The sequence below is a fragment of the Aethalodelphis obliquidens genome, unplaced genomic scaffold (genome assembly GCF_003676395.1).
Source record: "Aethalodelphis obliquidens isolate GAN/ISIS:26980383/991018 unplaced genomic scaffold, ASM367639v1 scaffold4, whole genome shotgun sequence".
Classification (NCBI taxonomy): Eukaryota; Metazoa; Chordata; class Mammalia; order Artiodactyla; family Delphinidae; genus Aethalodelphis; species Aethalodelphis obliquidens.
Genome location: NW_020837948.1, coordinates 2,586,292 through 2,611,515, shown reverse-complemented (window position 1 = coordinate 2,611,515; position 25,224 = coordinate 2,586,292). Strand labels below are relative to the sequence as shown.

General features: G+C 37.6%; 1 protein-coding gene across 12 annotated transcripts in view; it reads right to left on the bottom strand.

The window, feature by feature from the left end:
* Window positions 1-25,224, bottom strand: part of FAM13B (family with sequence similarity 13 member B) — an 89,487-nt gene that overhangs the window by 29,309 nt on the left and 34,954 nt on the right. For 9 of the 12 annotated variants that reach the window (XM_027096653.1, XM_027096617.1, XM_027096636.1 and 6 more), the window contains 3 exons: window positions 14,492-14,533; window positions 13,385-13,540; window positions 11,512-11,644 (listed from right to left, as the gene is read on the bottom strand). In XM_027096653.1, the coding sequence (XP_026952454.1) occupies window positions 11,512-11,644; window positions 13,385-13,540; window positions 14,492-14,533 (331 nt within the window). The remainder of the gene's footprint in view (window positions 1-11,511; window positions 11,645-13,384; window positions 13,541-14,491; window positions 14,534-25,224) is intronic. The other 3 variants (XM_027096669.1, XM_027096685.1, XM_027096597.1) reach the window with 2 other exon arrangements.

The window sequence follows — 25,224 nt, the reverse complement described above, 5'->3', positions numbered from 1 at the left end:
AAAATGGATGACTAGTAAGAACCTGCTGTATAAAAAAATAAATAAAATAAAATTCAAGAATTCAAAAAAAAAGAAACAACCCAATTGAAAACTGGGCCAAAGACCTTAAAATACTTCTCAACCAGGGAACTCCCTGGCGGTCCAGAGGTTAGGACTTGGCACTTTCACTGCAGGGGCCGGGGTTCGATCCCTGGTTGGGGAACTAAGATTCTGCAAGCGGCAAGGCACAGCCAAAAGAAAGAAAGAATTAAAACTCAATAACAAGAATACAAAACCCAATTAAAAAAAAAAGAAAAAAAAAAGACTTCTCACCAAAGAAGATACACTTCTTTATACAGGAGATGGCAAAGAAGCATATGAAAAGATGCCCCCCACATCATATGTCATCAGGGAAATGCAAATTAAAACAATGAGATACAACTACCTACCTATCAGAATGGCCAAAATCTGGAACACTGACAACACCAAATGCTGGTGAGGTTAGAGAGCATTAGGTACGCTAATACAATGCTGGTATGAATGCAAATTGGTACAGCCATTTCAGAAGACAGTTGGCAGTTTCTTACAAAATTCATACTGTATGATCCATCAGTTGCGCTCCTTGGTATTTACCCAAAGTAGTGAAAAACTTAAGTCTATATAAAAACCTGCACACAGATGTTTATACCAGCATTATTCATAATTGCCAAAACTTGGAAGCAACCAAGACGTCCTTCAGTAGGTAAATGGAGAAATAAACTGTGGTACATACAGACAATGGAATACTGTTCAGCACTAAAAAGAAATGATCTATCAAGCCACAAAAAACATACAGAGGAACCTTAAATGCACATAACTAAGTAAAAGAAGACAATCTGGAGCTACATACTATGTGATTCCAACTATATGACATTCTGGAAAAGGCAAAACTATAAAGACAATAGAAAGGTCAGTGGTTGCTGGTGGGATGGGGTATAAACAGGCAGAGCACAGTTAAAAAACCCGGTATATTATATATTTTTCCAAACCCATGAAATGGACAACACCAAGAATGAACCCTAAGGTAAACTAGACTTTGAGTGATTATGGTATGTCAGTGTAAGTTCACTCGTGGTAAGAAATGTACCATTCTGGTGAGTGATGTTGATAATGCGGGAGGCTATGCATATGTGGGGGCAGGGGACATATGGGAAATCTCTGTACCTCCCTCTCAATTTTGTTTGTAAACCTAAAACACCTCTAAAAATAGTCTCTTAAAAAAGAAAAAGAATTCCTGCTTTCTTAAAGTAACTAATACACCAACTTAATTCAGCAAATCTACTGAGTTGCCTACTATCTGCCAGGTGACATTTATTTGTTTGGTCATATATTCCACAAATACTTAATGAATACATACTATGTGTTCTAGATAATGGGGATGTAATAATAAAACAGATGAAGATCTCAGCCCTCATGAAGTTTACAGTCTAATGATGGGAAACAAACTAACAATAGATATGTGCAATGGTGACAGAACTATTAAGGGGTAAGAGGGGCAGACAGTGAAGGATAAAAAGTTTAGAGACTGGATAGAGGCAGGTCAGTGAGAGGGCCTGTTAATACATACATACAGAGTAATGAGGTTTGGCCTGAGAAGGTAAAATTGAGGAAAAATCTGCGGGATCAGATGAGGAAACAAGCCATAGGGATATCTAGGCAAACAGCAATCCAGACAGCACCTTAAGACTGAACTGTCTCAGTCCATGTTTCCCTACTGCCTATTGCTATATTTTTATACCTAGATGGCACTGGAAGGTTCTGAGATGAGAACTGACATTACGTAATTTTCATTTTAAAAGGATCACTCTAGCTGCTGCTCAGAACAAACCATAGGGCGGAAAAGATAAGATCAGTTAGGAGGCTGTATTAATCTAAGTGAAATGATTGGACCTGTGTGGTGGCAACGGAAACATTAAAAATGGCCAGATTCTATACAAATGTCGAAGGTACAATCAATAGGTCTTTGTAACAGACTAGATGTGCAGTAAAAGAAATCAAGGACGACCCAAGGCTTTTGGCCTATGCATGTGGAAGGAAAAACTGCTGTTTACTGAGATTTTAAAGACAAAAGGAAGAACACATGTGTCAACAAGATTACAAGTACAGTTTGGTGCATGTTAAGATGGATATAAAATGTTTATATGATGTTTATGAGATGTTAAGATGTTTATAAGATATTCAATGTTGGGTACAACAGCTGGGTATAGGAATCTATAAAGTTCAAGAGAGAGATCTGGACTAGAGATAGAAACCTGGGAGCCTTTAGCATAGTTGTAATCACATAGCTAGTCTTTTCAGATTGGCTTCTTTTACTTAGTAATGTGCATTTAAGGCTCCCCCACGTTTTTTTTGTGGCTTGATAGCTCATTTCCTTTTAGTGCTGAACAGTATTCCATTGTCTGTATGGTATTTAAAACCATTAGACTAAATGAGATTACCAAGCGAGTGAATGAAATAGTGACCTGAGAACTGGGCCCTGGGCCATACTAAATTTGAGAACATGAAAAGCAATCAGCAAAGGGATAGAGCAGCCAGTCAAGGAGAAAAAAAAACCCAGAGGAGTGCGATATCCTAAAAGCCAAGTGAAGAAAATGTATCCAGGTAGTAGGCATAATTAATTGAATCAAATTGTGCTCTTAGGTCAAGTAAAATGTGCAAAAGACATTAGTGATTTGCAAGAACAGTTTCAGAGGAATGTTAAGGGTAAAGGTTGCCTGGAGGGGATTCAAGCCAGAATGTGAGAAGAGAAATTAAACAGACACAGACAATTCATTCAAGTAATTTTATTATAAAGGAAAGCAGAAAAATGGTGGTGTGGCTAGAGTGGGAAGAAGGGTCAAGAGAGGGTTTTTTCCTAAACATGGGAAAAGTAACAGCCAAAATATTCTACACTGATGGGAATGATCCAGTAGACAGGCAGAAACCGATAAAACAGGAAAGAGCAAAGAGACAACAACAGAAGCAATAACCAAGAATAGATGAAAAGAGATTAATCGAATACACCAGTGGAAGTAAGAATATTAATACACAAGTAAAATACAAGTCCAGTAAAAGTAACAACAGCAGCTTAACTTCTGTAAAATGTTTTCCAGCTTATAAAATAACTTTATACTTTTACTTCTTTGGATATTTATAACAATCCTCTAACAGAGTTATTACCTCCCACTTATATAAAGAAAAGCAAAGAACAACTCAGAGAAGTTAGGTAACTTGGTCAAAGTCACACTGCTATTAACAGGCAAAGCCAGAATACAAATCTCTATAAATTCCTTATTACAGGTATGTTAGCTTATGATTTAGAATGAAAACATGCTGAAGAAAATTTCCTCATTCATTAAGTATATTATCTTAAAAAGTGTTAACAAGGGACTTCCCTGGTGGTCCAATGGCTAAGACTCCATGCTCCCAATGCAAGGAGCCCGAGTTCGATCCCTGGTCAGGGAACTAGATCCCACATGTCGCAACTAAGAGCTCACATGCTGCAACTAAAGATCCTGCATGCCACAATGAAATCCCGTGTGCCACAATTAAGACCTGGCATAGCCAAATAAATAAATATTTTTTAAAAATAAAAAAATAAGAATAAAAAGTGTTAACAAAACTAAACTTTGAAACATGTCTTAGAAAAAGGTTGTTTTGTACATTTATTGAAATTATTTTAAAAACAACGTTACTACTAAAAATTGTGACAGTGAAAATTTACTTTTTAAATGATATTCATGGGTTTTCCATAATTATGAAAAGATCTCATGTTCTTCAGGAAAAAATCTGGGACATACAGGGCTTTTAAAAAGAACAGGATCTAGGGCTTCCCTGGTGGCGCAGTGGTTGAGAGTCCGCCTGCCGATGCAGGGGACGCGCGTTTGCGCCCCGGTCCGGGAGGATCCCACATGCCGCGGAGCGGCTGGGCCCGTGAGCCATGGCCGCTGAGCCTGCGTGTCTGGAGCCTGTGCTCCGCAACGGGAGAGGCCACAGCAGTGAGAGGCCCGCGTACTGCAAAAAAAGAGAACAGGATCTAGGGGAAGATGGCAGAAGGGTAAGACGCGGAGATCACCTTCCTCCCTGCAGATACATCAGAAATACATCTACACGTGGAACAACTCCTACAGAACACCTACTAAACGCTGGCAGAAGACCTCAGATCTCCCAAAAGGCAAGAAGCTCCCCATGTACCTGGGTAGGGCAAAAGAAAAAACAGAGACAAAAGAATAGGGACAGGACCTGCACCACTGGGAGGGAGCCGTGAAGGAGGAAAGGTTTCCACACACTAGAAGCCCTTTCGCGGGCGGAGACTGTGGGTGGCGGAAGGGGGCAGCTTTGGAGCCGCGGAGGAGAGCGCAGCAACAGGGGTGCAGAGGGCAAAGCGGAGAGATTTCCGCATAGAGGATCGGTGCCGACCAGCACTCACCAGCCCGAGAGGCTTGTCTGCTCACCCGCCGGGATGGGCAGGGCTGTGACCTGAGGCTCGGGCTTCAGTCGGAGCGCAGGGAGAGGACTGGGGTTGGCGGCGTGAACACAGCCTGCAGGAGGTTAGTGCACCACGGCTAGCCGGGAGGGAGTCCGGGGGGAGAAGTCTGGACCTGTCGAAGAGGCAAGAGACTTTTTCTTCCCTCTTTGTTTCCTGGTGCACGAGGAGAGTGGATTAAGAGCGCTGCTTAAAGGAGCTCCAGAGACGGGTGCGAGCCGCGGCTAACAGCGCGGACCCCAGAGATGGTCATGAGACGCTAAGGCTGCTGCTGCCGCCACCAAGAATCCTGTGTGCGAGCACAGGTCACTCTCCACACCTCCCTTCTGGGGAGACTGTGCAGCCCGCCACTGCCAGGGTCCCGGGATCCAGGGACAACCTCCCCGGGAGAACGCACGGTGCGCCTCAGACTAGTGCAATGTCACGCTGGCCTCTGCCGCCGCAGGCTCCCCACCCCCGCACTCCGTACCCCTCCCTCCCCCCGGCCTGAGTGAGCTGGAGCCCCCGAATCAGCAGCTCCTTTAACCCCGTCCTGTCTGAGCGAAGAACAGACACCCTCAGTCGACCTACACGCAGAGGCGGGGCCAAATCCAAAGCTGAACCCCAGGAGCTGTGCGAACAAAGAAGAGAAAGGGAAATCTCTCCCAGCAGCCTCAGGAGCAGCGGATTAAATCTCCACAATCAACTTGATGTACCCTGCATCTGTGGAATACCTGAATAGACAACGAATCATCCCAAATTGAGGAGGTGGACTTACAGAGCAAGATTTATTATTTTTTCCCCTTTTCCTCTTTTTGTGAGTGTGTATGTGTATGCTTCTGTGTGAGATTTTGTCTGTATAGCTTTGCTTTCACCATTTGTCCTAGGGTTCTATCCATCCGTTTTTTTGTCTGTTTTTACTTTTTTAAAAAAAAATTTTCTTAATATTTTTTTATTTTAATAACTTTATTTTATTTTACCTTACTTTATTTTCTTTTCTTTTATCCTCTTCCTTCCTTCCTCCCTCCCTCCCCCCCCTTCCTCTCTTTCTCTCTTTCTCTCTTTCTTTCTTTCTACTTTTTCTCCCTTTTATTCTGAGCCATGTGGATGAAAGGCTCTTGGTGCTGCAGCCAGGAGTCAGTGCTGTGCCTCTGACGTGGGAGAGCCAACTTCAGGACACTGGTCCACAAGAGACCTCCCAGCTCCACGTAATATCAACGGCAAAAATCTCCCAGAGATCTCCATCTCAACACCAGCACCCAGCTTCACTCAACGACCAGCAAGCTACAGTGCTGGACACCCTATTTCAAACAACTAGCAAGACAGGAACACAACCCCACCCATTAGCAGAGAGGCTGCCTAAAATCATAATAAGTCCACAGACACCCCAAAACACACCACCAGACGTCGACCTGCCCACCAGAAAGACAAGATCAAGCCTGATCCACCAGAACATAGGCACTAGTCCCCTCCACCAGGAAGGCTACACAACCCACTGAAACAACCTTAGCCACTGGAGACAGACATCAAAAACAACAGGAACTATGAACTGCAGCCTGCAAAAAGGAAACCCCAAACACAGTAAGATAAGCAAAATGAGAAGACAGAAAAACACACAGCAGATGAAGGAGCAAGATAAAAACCCACCAGACCAAACAAATGAAGAGTAATATGCAGTCTACCTAAAAAAGAATTCAGAGTAATGATAGTAAAGATGATCCAAAATCTTGGAAATAGAATAGAGAAAATGCAAGAAACATTTAACAAGGACGTAGAAGAACTAAAGAGGAAACAAGCAACGATGAACAACACAATAAAGGAAATTAAAAATACTCTAGAAGGGATCAATAGCAGAATAACTGAGGCAGAAGAATGGATAAGTGACCTGGAAGATAAAGTAGTGGAAATAACTACTGCAGAGCAGAATAAAGAAAAAAGAATGAAAAGAACTGAGGACAGTCTCAGAGACCTCTGGGACAACATTAAACGCACCAACATTCGAATTATAGGGGTTCCAGAAGAAGAAGAGAAAAAGAAAGGGACTGAGAAAATATTTGAAGAGATTATAGTTGAAAACTTCCCTAATATTGGAAAGGAAATAGTTAATCAAGTCCAGGAAGCACAGAGAGTCCCATACAGGATAAATCCAAGGAGAAACACGCCAAGACACATATTAATCAAACTGTCAAAAATTAAATACAAAGAAAACATATTAAAAGCAGCAAGGGAAAAACAACAAATAACACACAAGGGAATCCCCATAAGGTTAACAGCTGATCTTTCAGCAGAAACTCTGCAAGCCAGAAGGGACTGGCAGGACATATTTAAAGTGATGAAAGAGAAAAACCTACAACCAAGATTACTCTACCCAGCAAGGATCTCATTCATATTTGATGGAGAAATTAAAACCTTTACAGACAGGCAAAAGCTGAGAGAGTTCAGCACCACCAAACCAGCTTCACAACAAATGCTAAAGGATCTTCTCTAGGCAAGAAACACAAGAGAAGGAAAAGACCTACAATAACAAACCCAAAACAATGAAGAAAATGGGAATAGGAACATACATATCGATAATTACCTTAAATGTAAATGGATTAAATGCTCCCACCAAAAGACACAGAATGGCTGAATGGATACAAAAACAAGACCCATATATATATGCTGTGTAGAAGAGACCCACTTCAGACCTAGAGACACATACAGACTGAAAGTGAGGGGATGGAAAGAGATATTCCATGCAAATGGAAACCAAAAGAAAGCTGGAGTAGCAATTCTCATATCAGACAAAATAGACTTTAAAATAAAGACTATTAGAAGAGACAAAGAAGGACAGTACATAATGATCAAGGGATCGATCCAAGAAGATATAACAATTGTAAATCTTTCTGCACCCAACATAGGAGCACCTCAGTACATAAGGCAAATACTAACAGCCATAAAAGGGGAAATCGACAGTAACACATTCATAGTAGGAGACTTTAACACTCCATTTTCACCAATGGACAGATCATCCAAAATGAAAATAAATAAGGAAACAAAAGCTTTAAATGATACATTAAACAAGACGGACTTAATTGATATTTATAGGACATTCCATCCAAAAATAACAGAATACACATTTTTCTCAAGTTCTCATGGAATATTCTCCAGGATAGATCATATCTTGGGTCACAAATCAAGCCTTGGCAAATTTAACAAAATTGAAATTGTATCAAGTATCTTTTCCAACCACAACGCTATGAGACTAGATATCAATTACAGGAAAAGATCTGTAAAAAATACAAACACATGGAGGCTAAACAATACACTACTTAATAACGAAGTGATCACTGAAGAAATCAAAGGGGAAATAAAAAAAAAATCTAGAAACAAATGACAATGGAGACACGACGACCCAAAATCTATGGGATGAAGCAAAAGCAGTTCTAAGAGGGAAGTTTATAGCAATACAAGTCCATCTTAAGAAACAGGAAACATCTCGAATAAACAACCTAAACTTGCACCTAAAGCAATTAGAGAAAGAAGAACCAAAAAACCCCAAAGTTAGCAGAAGGAAAGAAATCATAAAAATCAGATCAGAAACATATGAAAAAGAAATAAGGAAACGATAGCAAAGATCAATAAAACTAAAAGCTGGTTCTTTGAGAACATAAACAAAATAGATAAACCATTAGCCACACTCATCAAGAAAAAAAGGGAGAAGACTCACATCAATAGAATTAGAAATGAAAAAGGAGAAGTAACAACTGACACTGCAGAAATACAAAAGATCATGAGAGATTACTACAAGCAGCTCTATGCCAATAAAATGGACAACCTGGAAGAAATGGACAAATTCTTAGAAAGGCACAACCTGCCAAGACTGAATCAGGAAGAAGTAGAAAATATGAACAGACCAATCACAAGCACTGAAATTGAAACTGTGATTAAAAAATCTTCCAACAAACAAAAGCCCAGGACCAGATGGCTTCACAGGCGAATTCTATCAAACATTTAGAGAAGAGCTAACGCCTACCCTTCTCAAACTCTTCCAAAGTATAGCAGAGAGAGAAACACTCCCAAACTCATTCTACGAGGCCACCGTCACCCTGATACGAAAACCAGACAAGGATGTCACATAGAAGGAAAACTACAAGCCAATATCACTGATGAACATAGATGCAAAAATCCTCAACAAAATACTAGCCAACAGAATCCAACAGCACATTAAAAGGATCATACACCATGATCAAGTGGGGTTTATTCCAGGAATGCAAGGATTCTTCAATATACATAAATCAATCAATGTGATACACCATATTAACAAATCGAAGGAGAAAAACCATATGGTCATCTCAATAATGCAGAGAAAGCTTTCGACAAAATTCAATACCCATTTATGATAAAAACCCTCCAGAAAGTAGGCATAGAGGGAACTTTCCTCAACATAATAAAGGCTATATATGACAAACCCACAGCCAACATTGTCCTCAATGGTGAAAAACTGAAAGCATTTCCACTAAGATCAGGAACAAGACAAGGTTGCCCATTCTCACCACTCTTATTCAACATAGTTTTGGAAGTTTTAGCCACAGCAATCAGAGAAGAAAAGGAAATAAAAGGAATCCAAATCGGAAAAGAAGAAGTAAAGCGGTCACTGTTTGTAGATGACATGATACTATACATAGAGGATCCTAAAGATGCTACCAGAAAACTACTAGAGCTAATCAATGAATTTGGTAAAGTAGCAGGATACAAAATTAATGCACAGAAATCTCTGGCATTCCTATACACTAATGATGAAATATCTGAAAGTGAAGTCATGAAAACACTCCCATTTACCATTGCAACAAAAAGAATAAAATATCTAGGAATAATCCTACCTAAGGAGACAAAAGACCTGTATGCAGAAAATTATAAGACACTGATGAAAGAAATTAAAGATGATACAAATAGATGGAGAGATATACCACGTTCTTGGATTGGAAGAATTAACATTGTGAAAATGACTCTACCACCCAAAGCACTCTACAGATTCAATGCAATCCCTATCAAAATACCAATGGCATTTTTCACAGAAGTAGAACAAAAAATTTCACAATTTATATGGAAACACAAAAGACCCTGAATAGCCAAAGCCATCTTGAGAACGAAAAACGGAGCTGGAGGAATCAGGCTACCTGACTTCAGACTATACTACAAAGCTACAGTAATCAAGACAGTATGGTACTGGCACAAAAACAGAAATACAGATCAATGGAAGAGGATAGAAAGCCCAGAGATAAACCCACGCACATATGGTCACCTTATATTTGATAAAGGAGGCAGGAATGTACAGTGGAGAAAGGGCAGCCTGTTCAAAAAGTGGTGCTGGGAAAACTGGACAGGTACATGTAAAAATATGAGATTAGATCACTCCTTAACACCATACACAAAAATAAGCTCAAAATGGATTAAAGACCTAAACGTAAGGCCAGAAACTATCAAACTCTTAGAGGAAAACATAGGCAGAACACTCTATGATATAAATCACAGCAAGATCCTTTTTGACCCACCTCCTAGAGAAATGGAAATAAAAATAAACAAATGGGACCTCATGAAACTTCAAAGCTTTTGCACAGCAAGGAAACCATAAACAAGACCAAAAGACAACCCTCAGAATGGGAGAAAATATTTGCAAATGAAGCTACTGACAAAGGATTAATCTCCAAAATTTACAAGCAGCTCATGCAGCTCAATAACAAAAAAACAAACAACCCAATCCAAAAATGGGCAGAAGACCTAAATAGACATTTCGCCAAAGAAGTTATACAGACTGTCAACAAACACATGAAAGAATGCTCAACATCATTAATCATTAGAGAAATTCAAGTTAAAACTACAATGAGATATCATTTCATACCCGTCAGAATGGCCATCATCAAAAAATCTAGAAACAATAAATGCTGGAGAGGGTGTGGAGAAAAGGGAACACTCTAGCACTGCTGGTGGGAATGTGAATTGGTACAGCCACTATGGAGAACAGTATGGAGGTTCCGTAAAAAACTACAAATAGAACTACCATATGACCCAGCAATCCCACTACTGGGCATATACCCTGAGAAAACCATAATTCAAAAATATTCATGTACCAAAATGTTCATTGCAGCTCTATTTACAATAGCCAGGAGATGGAAACAACCTACAGGAGATGGAAACAACCTAAGTGTCCATCATCAGATGAATGGATAAAGAAGATGTGGCACATATATACAATGGAATATTACTCAGCCATAAAAAGAAACGAAATTGAGCTATTTGTAATGAGGTGGATGGACCTAGAGTCTGTCATAGAGAGTGAAGTAAGTCAGAAAGAGAAAGACAAATACCGTATGCTAACACATATATATGGAATTTAAGAAAAAAAAAATGCCATGAAGAACCTAGGGGTAAGACAGGAATAAAGACACCGATGTACTAGAGAATGGACTTGAGGATATGGGGAGGGGGAAGGGTAAGCTGTGACAAAGCGAGAGAGTGGCATGGACATATATACACTACCAAACGTAAAACAGATAGCTAGTGGGAAACAGCCGCATAGCACAGGGAGACCAGCTCGGTGCTTTGTGACCACCTAGAGGGGTGGGATAGGGAGGATGGGAGGGAGGGAGACGCAAGAGCGAAGAGATATGGGAACATATGTATATGTATAACTGATTCATTTTGTCATAAAGCAGAAACTAACACACCATTGTAAAGCAATTATACTCCAATAAAGATGTAAAAAAAAAATTAATAAAAAGAACAAAATTCGTCCATAATACCACCAACCACCTTAGCTGACAAGGTAATTTGTTTCCTTCCAGAAAAGTATTTTAAAATAAGGTGTTTTATATTTACTTCTCTACTCAATGATGGTTCCTGACCTCTACTGAGAGTACGTATGTTCCTGGGACTTATAATCAAGGCAAACATGTGTAACAGCAAAGATACTGAACTATGGCTTCTGGTATCAAAGGAACATATGAAGCAATCAGAATTGTAATCTAGTACACCTAACACAGATATTTTTAAGTCTTAGCATTTCTTACCTGGTTATTTTCTTCATCCTCAAATACAAAATCTTGCTGCATAACTTCATTGTCTAAATTAGTGCTAGCCACAGGTTCTGAACAGTCTCTGTTACATTCACTGGCATTAATAATACCATCAGCAATATCAACCCTAGTAATGAAGATTAAAAAGTCAGATCAGGCCACATGTTGAATACGTAATGCTTTAAAATAAATAAATAAAAGTAACAATCTGAAACTTTTCCTTGTCAAAGAAAATTTGTCTTTTTCATAAAGAACCACAGTTTCTTTATCTTGCCAAGTTAGATTATTAAGTGTACAAAGTTTATTTTTGTCTCTCCATGGGATGTTGTGAGGAACCTACCTGGTTTGCTATCCACTTTGAATATTTTCAAAAGCAAATAAATGGTTTTAAAAATAATTTATGTGCCAAAATAATGATTTCCCTTATAAATGCATACTCTAAATCATAATAATGACCTGTTTACTGATTAAAATACAAGTCTAGCACTAGGTACCAGAGTGTCCAACACCTTATCAAGTACAACAGGAATAGCTTCCTACTGCATATTTTTTCATCTTATATAATTTAGAATATGCACAACACTGCAGATTTTTGTTTACAAAGATGATACCACTATTAATGAGAATATGAGTTATTTCCATAATACTGTCTGAGTATGGGCATAGGTTTTCAGGATCTCTAGCTAACTTAAGGGCAAACTCCAAGAAATCTGCTTATATTATATCCTTTGAAACATTTTCCTACTATTTCCAACTTTTAGATACTGCTTCTTTCCTTCATATTCAACTCAAATACTCCCTAGATCCACTTGTATAGTTCAAATCATGCCTTCAAAGCACATAAATCGGGGCCATCATATCGAGCTGCACAGGCTGGTGATGCCATCTATGCAGACTACATGGCACACCTGCAGTTGTACAATACGGTATTCCACAAACATATTCCAAGCATTGGTTTTTATATCCATTAATTTTTCAGTTTCATTTCATACTTGATAGCTAGTCTAGTATACTTGACACATTTGGCCTTTTAAAAATCTAATTCTTAACAACAGAAACAGAATTCTACCCAGTCATCAATTTTTTTTGCCTTCCTATGAATTCTCCAAATTTGGGTACATCTTTCTTAAGATCATGATCGATGCTGCTCTGTAGATCTGTCCCCAGAACAAAAACTGATCAACACAAACTATGAAATCATTGCACTGTGGTCTCAGAGAAAGGAACCTATATATCCTAAAGTGCAGGGCTGAGGTAACAGGAAAGGAGATGAAGCTTTTTGTCATTTAAAGGTAACAAGTCAGATGAAAAGTGGAGTAACATCACACATCACACAGTGCATAGAGTACTTTTAACTTAAATTCAATTATTAACAGCTAACCTAAAGCAAAGGCATGTAGGGAGGGCAAAGGCTGGAGGCAGGTGATAAGTTAAAGGATGATTCCATCTACCATTTCACTCAATGACCATGTGCACTAGAAGTGATGTCAATCTGCTGTCCCTGTACCTATCTGTCTAGATAACTGCATGTCATGGTGTGACCATTTGGAGAACAGACTATAGTTCTACTTTTTTTTAAGTTATTTTTCATATAATATGGATCCTAAAAGTAAGCTTGCTACTTCATCTGGTGTTCACAGGCTGTGTTGGACTTAATGCCTACTACCTTAATGGAAGACTTATGAGATTTTCAATGTTAAGAAGTATACACAATTTATATGCAAGTATATACAAAGTCACTTTTCACACTGACTTTCAGAAATGCTCAAGATGACACCCATCATTTAAGAAAAAATACAGTTTTTTAAAAGAAAAAACAATTTTATAACTCAATAAATAACAGTAAAATGTTTTAAAAGTTTCTTACTGGTTATTAGATCCTTCCCCATCACAATTAACACTTCCTGCTTCATTATTACACACCAGACTTTGCTGTTGTAAATTCTTAAGATCATGATCTATGCTGCTCTGCAGATCAAAAAGGTGCTGTTCCACAGCTGCTCTAATTGTTCTTTCTAAAATGCTATAAAACAGAACACATTTTAGTGAGAAGCAGTCACCCTAACTAGTTATTTGGTGACATAAACACAAACTTTAAAATGTACAACCAGTTAAAAAAAAAAATTTATAATGGTATATAAATGAACAGGCTAGAGGGGAAAAAGAAATAGGAAAACATAATATTGGCTTAAATTTTTAAATGAAATTTGCCCAAATAAGATACACAAATCAATCATAATGTCACTATTACTACTGAGGCATGAATGATCACTTGGCCCAGTAATTCACTCCTCACCTCAATACATATAAAGCCATTTAAAAAGACTTCAGGGAATTCCCTGGCAGTCCAGTGATTAGGACTCCACGCTTCCACTGCAAGGAGCACGGGTTCGATCCCTGGTCAGGGAACTAGGATCCCGCATGTTGTGTGCCACGGCATGCATGCATGCATGCATACATACATACATAAAGCAGCCATTAAAAAAAAAAAACTTCATTAAAAAAACTCTTTTGACATTTTCAATCATTTCAGAAGATCAAAAAAAATCAACTGAGGGGCTTCCCTGGTGGCACAGTGGTTGAGAGTCTGCCTGCCGATGCAGGGCACACGGGTTCGTGCCCCGGTCCGGGAAGATCCCACATGCCGCGGAGCGGCTGGGCCCATGAGCCATGGCCGCTGAGCCTGCGCGTCTGGAGCCTGTGCTCCACAACGGGAGAGGCCACAACAGTGAGAGGCCCGCGTACCGCAAAAAAAAAAAAAATCAAGTGAAAAAAAGTTCATCTTTATTCTGTATGTGAGTGTAATTCATTCCTTCTTCATTTGTTCTGACTGAAGTACATAAAATACTGGTTTCACTGCCTTATGTATAATCCTTCCTCTAAAGTAAGTACAATAAATACATGATTTTAATTTCTATAGTTTAGTAATATTTTTTTTAATTTTTAAATTGTCTTCTGTAAGTATACTACTTACTCCACAGAGGCTGGTAAGATGCTGATAGGAGATGTATGGGCACTGTAATCAAAGAAATAAATCAGCTATAAAATTTTCAATACTAAATGACTATAAAATGTGGTGAAAACTGCCACATTTACACTACCCTTGATACACCCAGGAGAACATGCACTAAGTTTATTATTCTAATTTTCTAAAGAAATTATTTTTCACATAAGAAGACCCTTAAAATACATACTCTGTGTGTGTGTGTGTGTGTGTGTGTGTGTGTGTGTGTGTGTGGAGGGGAGGGGGGGCCGCAACTACTTCATCTGGCACTTACCTGGAAGGAACACTGACCTATTCCAAGCCTGAAGGGAAAAAAACTGACTACTGGGCCAAACAAAAGTACCCATCTAGGATAGTATGGAGGCCTCAATGTTGGCCCTGTACTCCTTGCCAGAAGTAATAGCACATGCTCCTACTCAGAGGATATTCTCAGGCTACAAAAGTAAAAGGCAAAATAGAAACTAAAATTCAGGCCACATCATTCATTGCGCTGGTAACAGACTTTCCCTAGCAAATTTTGTACCACAATATCTACTGATACTTATAAAATCAGACAAATAGACTCGTTTTTACCACAGTTATCGAAAGTACAACTCAAAACCCACAAAATGTATACTAAAATGTTTACAATTAAAGTGTTGGTGAGGATGTGAAGCAAATAGAACATTCTGTTCCAACCACTTTGAAAGCCAGTTTGGCAGTTTTTTTATAAAACCTACCAAGTGACTCAGCAATTGTACTCCTGGGTATTTACACAAGAGAAATGAAAGTTTAAGTCCATAGGAAGACTTCCACAAGCATAGCAGCTTTATTCATAATAGCCAAAAACGGCAATCAACCCCAACAGGTGAATGGATAAACAAAGTGTGGAATATCCCTATGGATATCCCATGGAATATACTTAGCATTTTTCTATAAAAGTCTTGAACAACTGATACATACAATAACATGAATCTCAAAAAACATTACACAAGCAAAAGAAGCCAGACACAGAGTACCTATTCTATGAGATTCCATTTATAAGAAATTCTAAAACAGGCAACATTCATCTATATAGTGACAGAATGCAGATCAGTAATTGCCTGGGACCAGAAACTGCGGGGGTCAGGGGGAGAATTACTGTAAAGAAGCACATGAAGTGATGGAAACAGTCTCTATCTTGACTGCCATGGTTGTTAACAGATATATATGTATAGATGTTCATCATTCATAAAATGAATACATTTTATTGTGTGAAAAATACATCTCAGTATGATTTTCAAAGGAAAAAAATCAGTAAGAGAAAAAAACTAATCTACAATAATTGAAGTCAGATAGTGGCTACTTTTGGGGAACAGAGAGATTGGTAGCATTTGAGAAGGGACAGGAGCAGGGACCCAGGTGGGGGTTATACAAGTTGAGTTCATTTTTTGATAATTCAATGGCCTTATGATTTGTGAACTTTTCTGTATGCAAATGATTCTTCATAAGAAGAATCATTTTTAAAAAGTAAATTTAGTTTTATGAAGATCCTCTGTAAAATGTGCCAACACATACTCTAACCAACATGAGGAAGAAGGTCTATCAGGTTAATAGTCTCAGGATTGTCTGTAGGAAACCAAATGAACACCATTTACTATTCATCCAACAATCTTCAGGTCTCCCTTAAGCAAACACATCGGTAGCAAATTGCACCACTGCTTTATCAGACAACAGTAAGCCATCCTGGTTTGGCACACATAACTTCTCTAGCTTTAAAAAAAATTTTTTTTAACTGCCAATATTATACTAGTTTTCATGAATGAATTACTCTTAGCTAAATGCTTTCATGATGATACCCTCAAGGAAAGTACTTAATTTTTTTTCATATTTAAATGAAATCATTTAATAATTTTCATTTCTGAAATCAGGAAAAGCTGGGGAGAAAAATCACATATATGTGCACAAAAAACAGTGTAGCCATCAGTCTATTTCTAGCAGTTTCAGATGAGCTGAAAGTTAAATATTTAGTGACTTTTGCAGAAAAAAACAAAATACCAAAAATGATAAATGAGGCTTTCCCCAAAGGGTGTTTAAATGTCAACTAGGATATTAGATCTTTTTCTGATATTTTGCTACAATGATTTGTTGATTATATTTTTAATTTTGGTTATAGGTTGCTATTTCATTATAAAAGTTAAATCTGGTATATTTTCCTTAGTAACTTAGCAGTCTCTAAGTTTAGATAATTTGTTACCTATTTAGAAACATTCATTTTACTTTTAATACTGTTATCCACTGACAGTGCAGTATGTTGAATGGTGTGAAGAAAAAATATATATCTAACATCACATTCTTGTCACCATTTAATTTGTGATTTCTGGTGAGCTTTTACTGTATCTTACAACAAATTCTCAAAAAGTTCCAATTCTCAACTACATAGTCCATCAGTCTGTTACTAAAGCCTTCTATCATGTTTTAACTTTTCATAGGGTTTACATCATCTCTCTGTTCTTTTTCAAATTTGCCATTGTTAGCCATCTACTCATTCTCCCAGAGGGATTTTCTCACCCTTTTTTATTAGATTAGATTATCAATAAAATGCTAGTGGATACATGGACACAAGACACTTTACAAAGAATCAAATAAACAAAAGAAAAATAATCACTCAACATCACTAATCATCAGGGAAATGCAAATCAAAACCACGAGAAACCTCATATCTGTCAGAATGGCCATGATCAAAAAGAATACAAATAACAGGGGCTTCCCTGGTGGCGCAGTGGTTGAGAGCCCGCCTGCCGATGCAGGGGACGCAGGTTCGTGCCCCGGTCCGGGAGGATCCCACATGCCGCGGAGCGGCTGGGCCCGTGAGCCATGGCCGCTGAGCCTGCGCGTCCGGAGCCTGTGCTCCGCAAAGGGAGAGGCCACAACAGTGAGAGGCCCGCGTACCGAAAAAAAAAAAAAAAAAAAAAAGAATACAAATAACAAATGTTGGTGAGGATGTGGAGAAAAGGGAAACCTTGTACTCCGTTGGTGGGAATGTAAATTGGTGCAGTCACTATGGAAAACAGTATGGAGGTTTCCACATACACTCAAAATAGAACTACCAGCAATTCCACTCCTGGGTATATATCCCAAAAAAACCCCACTAATTCGAAAAGATACATTAACTCCAATGTTCATAACAGCATTATTTAGAATTGCCAAGATATGGAAGCAACCTAAGGGTCCATGAACAGATGAATGGATAAAGAAGATGTGGTGTATGTGTTTATACACACACACACACACACACACACACACACACACACACAAATGGAATACTACTCAGCCATAAAAAATAACAAAATTTTCCATTTGCAACAGCATGGATGGACTTGGAGGGCATTATGCTAAGTGAAATAAGTCATACAGAGAAAGACAAATACTGTTATGATATCACATATGTGGAATCTAAAAAAATAACACAAGTGAACTTATTTACAAAACAGAAACAGACTCCCAGACACAGAAAACAAACTTATGGTTATGAAAGGGGAAAAGGGGAGGAGGGGAGAGATGAATTAGGGCCACCTGTATCAGACTCTCCTGAAGGAACAGTGTTATTTTATTGGAGATCCGGACCCTACTCTAGACCTCAAATACCATAAAACCAAAGTAAATAAGATAGTATGGTACTGGCACAAGAATAGACATACAAAACAGAAACAGACCCATGCTTGATTTAGAACAAAGATGCTACTATGGAAAGCAGGGAAAGAACAGTCTTTTCAAAAATGAGTACTGCAACAATTTGGTATCCATACTGAAAAAGGTAACTTGGCAACCTCTGTCATACACGACAGACAAAAATCAATTCCAGGTAGATTACAGACCTAAACAAGGAAGGTGAAATGATACAAGTTTCAGAAGATAATACAGGGGTGTGTATTTAAGAAAAGATTTCTTAAACAGGACACAAAAAGCATTAATCACAAAGTGAAAAGAATGATAAGCTTGATTAAAATTGGGAATTATTCATCAGAAGACACAATACGAGAAGGAAAAGGCATAACACACAATGAGGAAAATACATTTACAACATGTATTTTTAAAGGGCTCCTAAAAAAGGGCTTCATTTTCAATAAGAAAAAGATAAGCCAACAAAAAATAGGAAACAGACTTGAACAGGCATCTCACAAAAGAAGAAATTGGTCCATACACATATGAAAAAGGGATGGACCTTATTAAAATGACAATGAAGTACTCAAGAATGTGAAGCAATGGGAAGGCTCACACACTGTCAGAATGAGAACTGGAGAAAGCACTATGGAAAACAATTTAGCAATAGTTACTTAAGTTGAAAGACAGTAAATGTGCATGCATGTGTGCACCAGAAGATGTGTACAACAATGTACACAGCAATGTTACTCACAATAGTCAAAAATAAAAATAATCCAATTTTCCAGCAACAGTAAATTGGATCATTGCGGTGCAATCATATAATGGAATACTTTACAGCAGTGAAATGAACAAACCACAGTAACATGTGACCACATGGATAAAATTCTCATACCATGTTTAGTGAAAGAAGCTGGATCAAAAAATACATATAGCAAGTTTAATTTTCATAAAGCTCAGAAATATATAAGAAAGTGATTGCCATAAAAGTCAGCATAGTTGTTACCTTTCGTGGAGAGGGAGATCAGGATTGTGAGAGCTACCAGGGTGTTTTCAGTGCTTAATTCTAGATCTGGGATATTTGGATATTTGCTTTTTACTAACCTGTTTTGATATACATTTGTTTTATGCCCGTTTCTGTATGTATAACTTCTTTCCCAGTTAAAAAAAAAAAAAAAAAAAAACTTTAAGAAAGTAGATTCCTTGGTCCCTCCCCAAACCTCTGAGGTAGGACCCAAGAGTTTACATTTTTAATAAGCACCAGTGATGATTCTTATCCATACTAATAAACTTAAGAAACACTGGCCAAGATCTATACCTAGGCTCCCAAAAGATTAAACTTTAATAATATTTTCCAGGGACTTCCCTGGTGGTCCAGTGGTAAACAATCTGCCTTCTAATGCAGGGGACGCGGGTTCTATCCCTGGTCAGGAAACTAAGATCCCACATGTCACAGGACAACTAAGCCCGCGCGTCACAACTACTGAGCTCGAGCGCCTCAATGAGAGAGCCTGCGTGCCGCAAACTACAGGGCCCACACTCTCTGGAGCTCCCGTGCCACAACCAGAGAGAAGTCCGAGTGCTGCAACAAAGAGACCATGTGCTGCAATGAAAGATCCTGCATGCCTCAACGAAGATCCCGTGTGCTGCAACTAAGACCCAACGCAGGCAAAACAATAAAGACAATAAATAAATAAGATAAATAAGTATTAAAAAAAAATAATAATAATATTTTCCAGTTATCTAAAGGAGCCAAACAGAACAAAAGTTCTAATGGTCTTAAATTCGATAGGTAGAGACTTCCCTGGTGGTCCAGTGGGTAATACTCCGCGCTCCCAACACAGGGGGCCGGGGTTCAAATCCTGGTTCGGGAACTAGATGTCACATGCTTCAACGAAGATCCTATGTGCTGCAATTAAGACCCGGCGCAGCCAAAATAAATAAATAAATATTAAAAAAAAAATTCGATGGGTAGGCAGACGATTTGATCTTTCAGTTTCCTATCCCTTTTAAGTGCTATGGGAATTAAATTTAAAATATATAAAAGTAGTCACCAGCAAGCTAGATTATTAGTATGAAAGTAAAGATTCCCTACCCCAAAAAGCTATAGTAAACAAATCAAATAAATAGATTTTGTACTTTATGAGTCACACCGAGGCTACAAAGTTGACTGTAAAACTGTTCTCTGAATTTCTGAAGGAAAAAGGACTGATTTAGTTTTCTGATTTCAAGGAATTTAATTATTCTTTATTTTCAGACTTTTGTCAAGTTCTGTGGGGAATAAAGCACTTATGTACAAACCAAGGCTAACATACACCTACAGCTATAAAAAAGATTTATCAATATAGTTATGCATCTGCAGAAGCAAAATAACGTAAGTATCATAAGAATGTGAGTTCTGATTAACAAAGACACACAAAAAATAAATGCTGACAAATTCAAGGTCAAATTACTTAGGTACTATAGACAGATGCCATAAAGGCCACTTAAAAATCCTAACTGTTTTCATTAAACCACCAGACGAAAAGGGCAAACAATAAATCACAAGGGTCACATGTATTTTAGGCTTCAATCAAGTATAACGTTAAAGACTGTAGTCATTCTGACCTTCTTCTCCCTTCTGCTGTTAACTCTATTTTTAAATCTGTGTAGAATCACATAATCTTCTTGAGAACACAAAATCAATCTTGCAGCCATTTATTCAAATTACTATTTTTTTGTAATTCAAATACAATTATCATAGGGAACTACTATTATTTTAATCTCCCAATTGCAAATATTTAATATTACAAATAATACTTCAATAAAAGTACTGTAGCTCTGCTTCAATTAAATCTGATAAGGATCATTTTACCTGTGTAACAGAGCCTTGCAAGCCATTCTAGGCACTGTGTCATATCCTAACAAAAACATAAGGTAAAGTGACTTCAAATATCATAAAGGATGGTGACAGGCTTATAAAAACTGCTGAGCAATCAGAACTGCAGTCTAAACGGAAGCAGGCTGCAACATGAGGTCACTACTGACAAGGAGGAACCCAATCAACAGTCCACAAATTTTTTTCCCAAGTACTAAATAAGCAACTTGGTGGGAGATAGGGAAAGGGGGACAAAATTTTGAATCTGGCTGGAACACCTATAAAAATATTTAAGCCTAACCCAGTGTAAAGCAGAAAAAAAGTCTGTTTGTTTTCATTAATCACACTATATCAAGAGTTATAAATTATGACAAATATGACATTGCTGAAACAGCTGCACAATAGGTAGAGAACTATTGTTCACTCATCATCCATTTTCAGAAAAGCATTAATGGTTAGTTCTTCAAATCTAAAATTAGGATAATTTCCAGATAATTCATGCAAGAGCCCCACTAAAATGACCATTTAAAAAACTGTGGTTTCGAAAACTAAATATATAAAACAGGGACTTCTCTGGCAGTCCAGGGGTTAAGACTCAGCACTTCCAACGCAGGGGCAAGGGCGCAGGTTTGATCCCTGGTCAGGGAACTAAGATCCCACATGCCGCGCAGCACGGACAAAACAAACAAACAAACAAACAAAAACAACCCAAAACCACATATCCCCTTCCAGTCAAAAGCAAAACGCATTTCTTCACTTTCCCCATCAACTTGGGAATACCCTATACCTATGACAAGAGCAAGAGTAAACTGGAAAGATGCCTCATTATTAGAAAGTTAGTCAATAAGTTATAACAACCACAAGTCTTTAAAATGTCAAATGCATAATTTTCAGGGCAATAGGAAGGAAGAAGAGAACCTGTCAATATCTATTATGCTCTGATACTTCAAAAAATGTTTAACTTTAATAAAATCATCTTATGACCCAAAGCATAAATTCTACTTTTTCCCACCCAACATTTCTGATACTCCCACCAAAGCACGTTTTCCTCCTCTTTGCACTTTTAAGTGGAATCTAGCTAGCGAAAATGTGAATTGATTGTCAACTGAAATATTCTGCAAACTGCTTATTTAATAGATTTAAAGGGAAAAGTTACTACTACATTTCTCTCACCCCTATAGTCAGCTGAAGGCATATTTCTTCAACAATAAGGTATCCACAGAATGAAGTGCAAACCAATTGCCTCAACTCAGAGCTCTTTCTTAATCACTACACCTTTCCTGCATCACACCTAAAATCGAACCATCATAAGCTAATGAACTCACCAAAATGAAGCCCTAGCATCAACAGTACATAAAAGATAGTATCAAATTCTTCGTTCTTTCTAAATTCCAAGTTTTAGCAAGGCATTAAATTAAAAGCACAACTTTAAATGAACTTTATAATAATGTCAGTGAGCTGGTTTTTTATTTGTAGCTCTGGAAGCAATATAAATTAAAAATTAACTAACCTCAAGCCAAAATAAACCTTTCCAATACAGCCTAGGAAAAAGACTGTGAAAAGCACAGGGAAAATAAAGAACTCTTTCAGAACTCTTCAATCTCCCTTTAAATTTTTAAAAGGTAAAGATTCCCCTAACATTTGTATATGTAAATAAGGCCAAATACTAGATAAACATGTGAATATAAAGCAATAATTTTTCATCTACAGATACAAGGCACTTTAGAAGCAAGCTTGAGATTTCCAAGAACTTCATGGATAAGACTGAGCCTCAGAAGCAACCAAAACTTCTGCCTTTTATGCACCCTAGGCTACCCACACTCTAAATCCCACCATTTTTTCCACTCAACTTAGCTCAAATCTTAACAACATATGGTTAATGGCAAACAACGCACAGAAATAACAGATGTATAAATAAGTCAATCAATACAACTCATACATGAATATTTAAACCACTGGTTCTCAAAGGGTGTTCCATGAAACAAGATCAAAACTGTTTTCATAACATTTGCTTTTTTCACTGTGCTGATATTTGATGATACAAAATCAATGGTATAAAAAGATTCCTTGGGGTCTTAGCATAAGTCCAGGCAAGTGGTATCAAACTATACCATGGCCATTGCATTCTTCATCACTACCCAGTTGTGATCTTTTTAAAAAGGGAGCCAGTCCTTGATGAAGAATACATATTATTAATTTTATCTCAGCCCTTGAGTACACTTCTTTTTAATATTTGGTGTGACAAATAGGAAGTACACACAAAGCAACTCTGCTGCACAGCTTAGTACAATGCTTGTCTTGTTTGAGTTGAGAAATGAACTTTTACCATGGAATACCCATTTTTACTTGAAAGACTGACTGACAGACTATGGTTATTCCAACTTGAATATCTGGAAGAAATTTTCTCAAAAATGAGCAAGACTAACAGTACTGATAAAATTTGGGATTTCAAGCAAAAATTAGAATTCTGGAAAACCTGTATCCTCTACCATAAAAGCTCAATAGCATCCCAATACTTAAAGATATTTTGACACAATCAATAATGATATTAAAGAATATACATTTTGATATTATATAACAGAATATATCACTATTTGGAAGCTCTGAATAACTCAGTAAGGCAGTATTTTCCAAATAACCAATATACCATATCACAAAATTAAGCATGGCTAAAAGATTCTCTCAAAGTACAAAACAGACTGACGGATCAGAGTACGAAAAATTCAGATATGCTTTCAGATTCCACATTACAAATAACCTTTAAGAAACTACCACTTACCAAGTTTTGGTGTATTGTCAAAGAAGAATATCCACAATTATCTGAAAAGGCTATAAAAATTCTCTACCTTTTTCCAGCTACATACTTGTGTAATGCTAGACTGTCTTCACATTACTTCAACCAAAATAACATATGGCAACACATTAAATGCAAAAGAAAATGTGAGAATCTAGCTACCATCTTTTAAGCCAGACATTAAAGAGATTTGTACAAATGTAAAACAATGCCACTAAAAAATTTCTCACTAAAAATTTTTGAGAGATTCTGGAAAAGTTACTTTTGATTAAAAAATTTTACATTAACATGTAATGAGTTCATTACTACTTTAAAAAATTTCTCAGTTTTGGTTCCTAATAGAGTAAACACCAATAGCTATAACCCACAGTAACAGAAGTTCTTTGTAGTCCTCAAATTAAACCAAAAAGTTCGAGAATCGATGAATTAAAACTATAGAGGAGGAGAAATCTACCAACAAAAAAACCTGTTAGATCATAAATAGCTGTATTTCAGCTACAAATACTAAGCGTCTTCCAAAGTACAACTCAACAAAGAACACTCCCAGCAGTTTAAAAATGCTGCTTTAATTTATAATGTGGTAAATAACCAGAGGTATAAAATCAACATAACAAAAGTCTTCGGAGTCCTCAATAATTTGTAAGAGTATAACATTTGAGACCAAAATGTTTGAGAACCGCTAAACTGTCACTTAATGTTTATTTCCCTTAGGTTTCTAATATATCTTCCCACAGAAATACAAAGTAGGCTACCTAATAATTCCATAAAATGTTTGCGAACAACCTGAAAGAAAAACTCAAAGAGACAAAACATTAAGTTAGCAAAAGTTCAATCTCTAGTTTCATGTAATACAGTATCCACTAATTCCCTAAAATGAATTTATTAAGCACTCCCTATTTTCTAGACCCTGTGCATTCTAGGATATTTCTCCCCTACCTTTCTTTCATCAAAGGTGGATATCAAAGAATGTATTTTTTACCTTTATGCAACCAATCAGCCAAAATTAAAATAAAATGTTAATGTATAAATATTAACTGAAATTTACAGATATCAACACTAAATCTAGAAGAGCACTGTGACATACACATCTATTTTTGTTGCCTCATATCCCTATCCTTTTCTTTTGGTATTAGTCCCATTTTTCTATGGCAAACTAGCTCCTCCCTCCATCCAATGCTCTTGGTACATGCATAAATTACAATGACCCAGCTCTACCCTGGTCAGGAATGGGCACATGACCCAATTTAGGCCAGACCTTCTCCTCTGCTACCCCACAGGAATCTGGTCTTGAGCAGAATGACAGATGAAAAGAAGTAATTGGAAATCTCACAGCAACAGCCACATGCTGAAGAGATTCTTCCATGACCCTAAATTCTCCAAAGCTGCCATGTTCTTCTCTCTGCTTTTCCTTTCAACTCTGGGACCTATCCA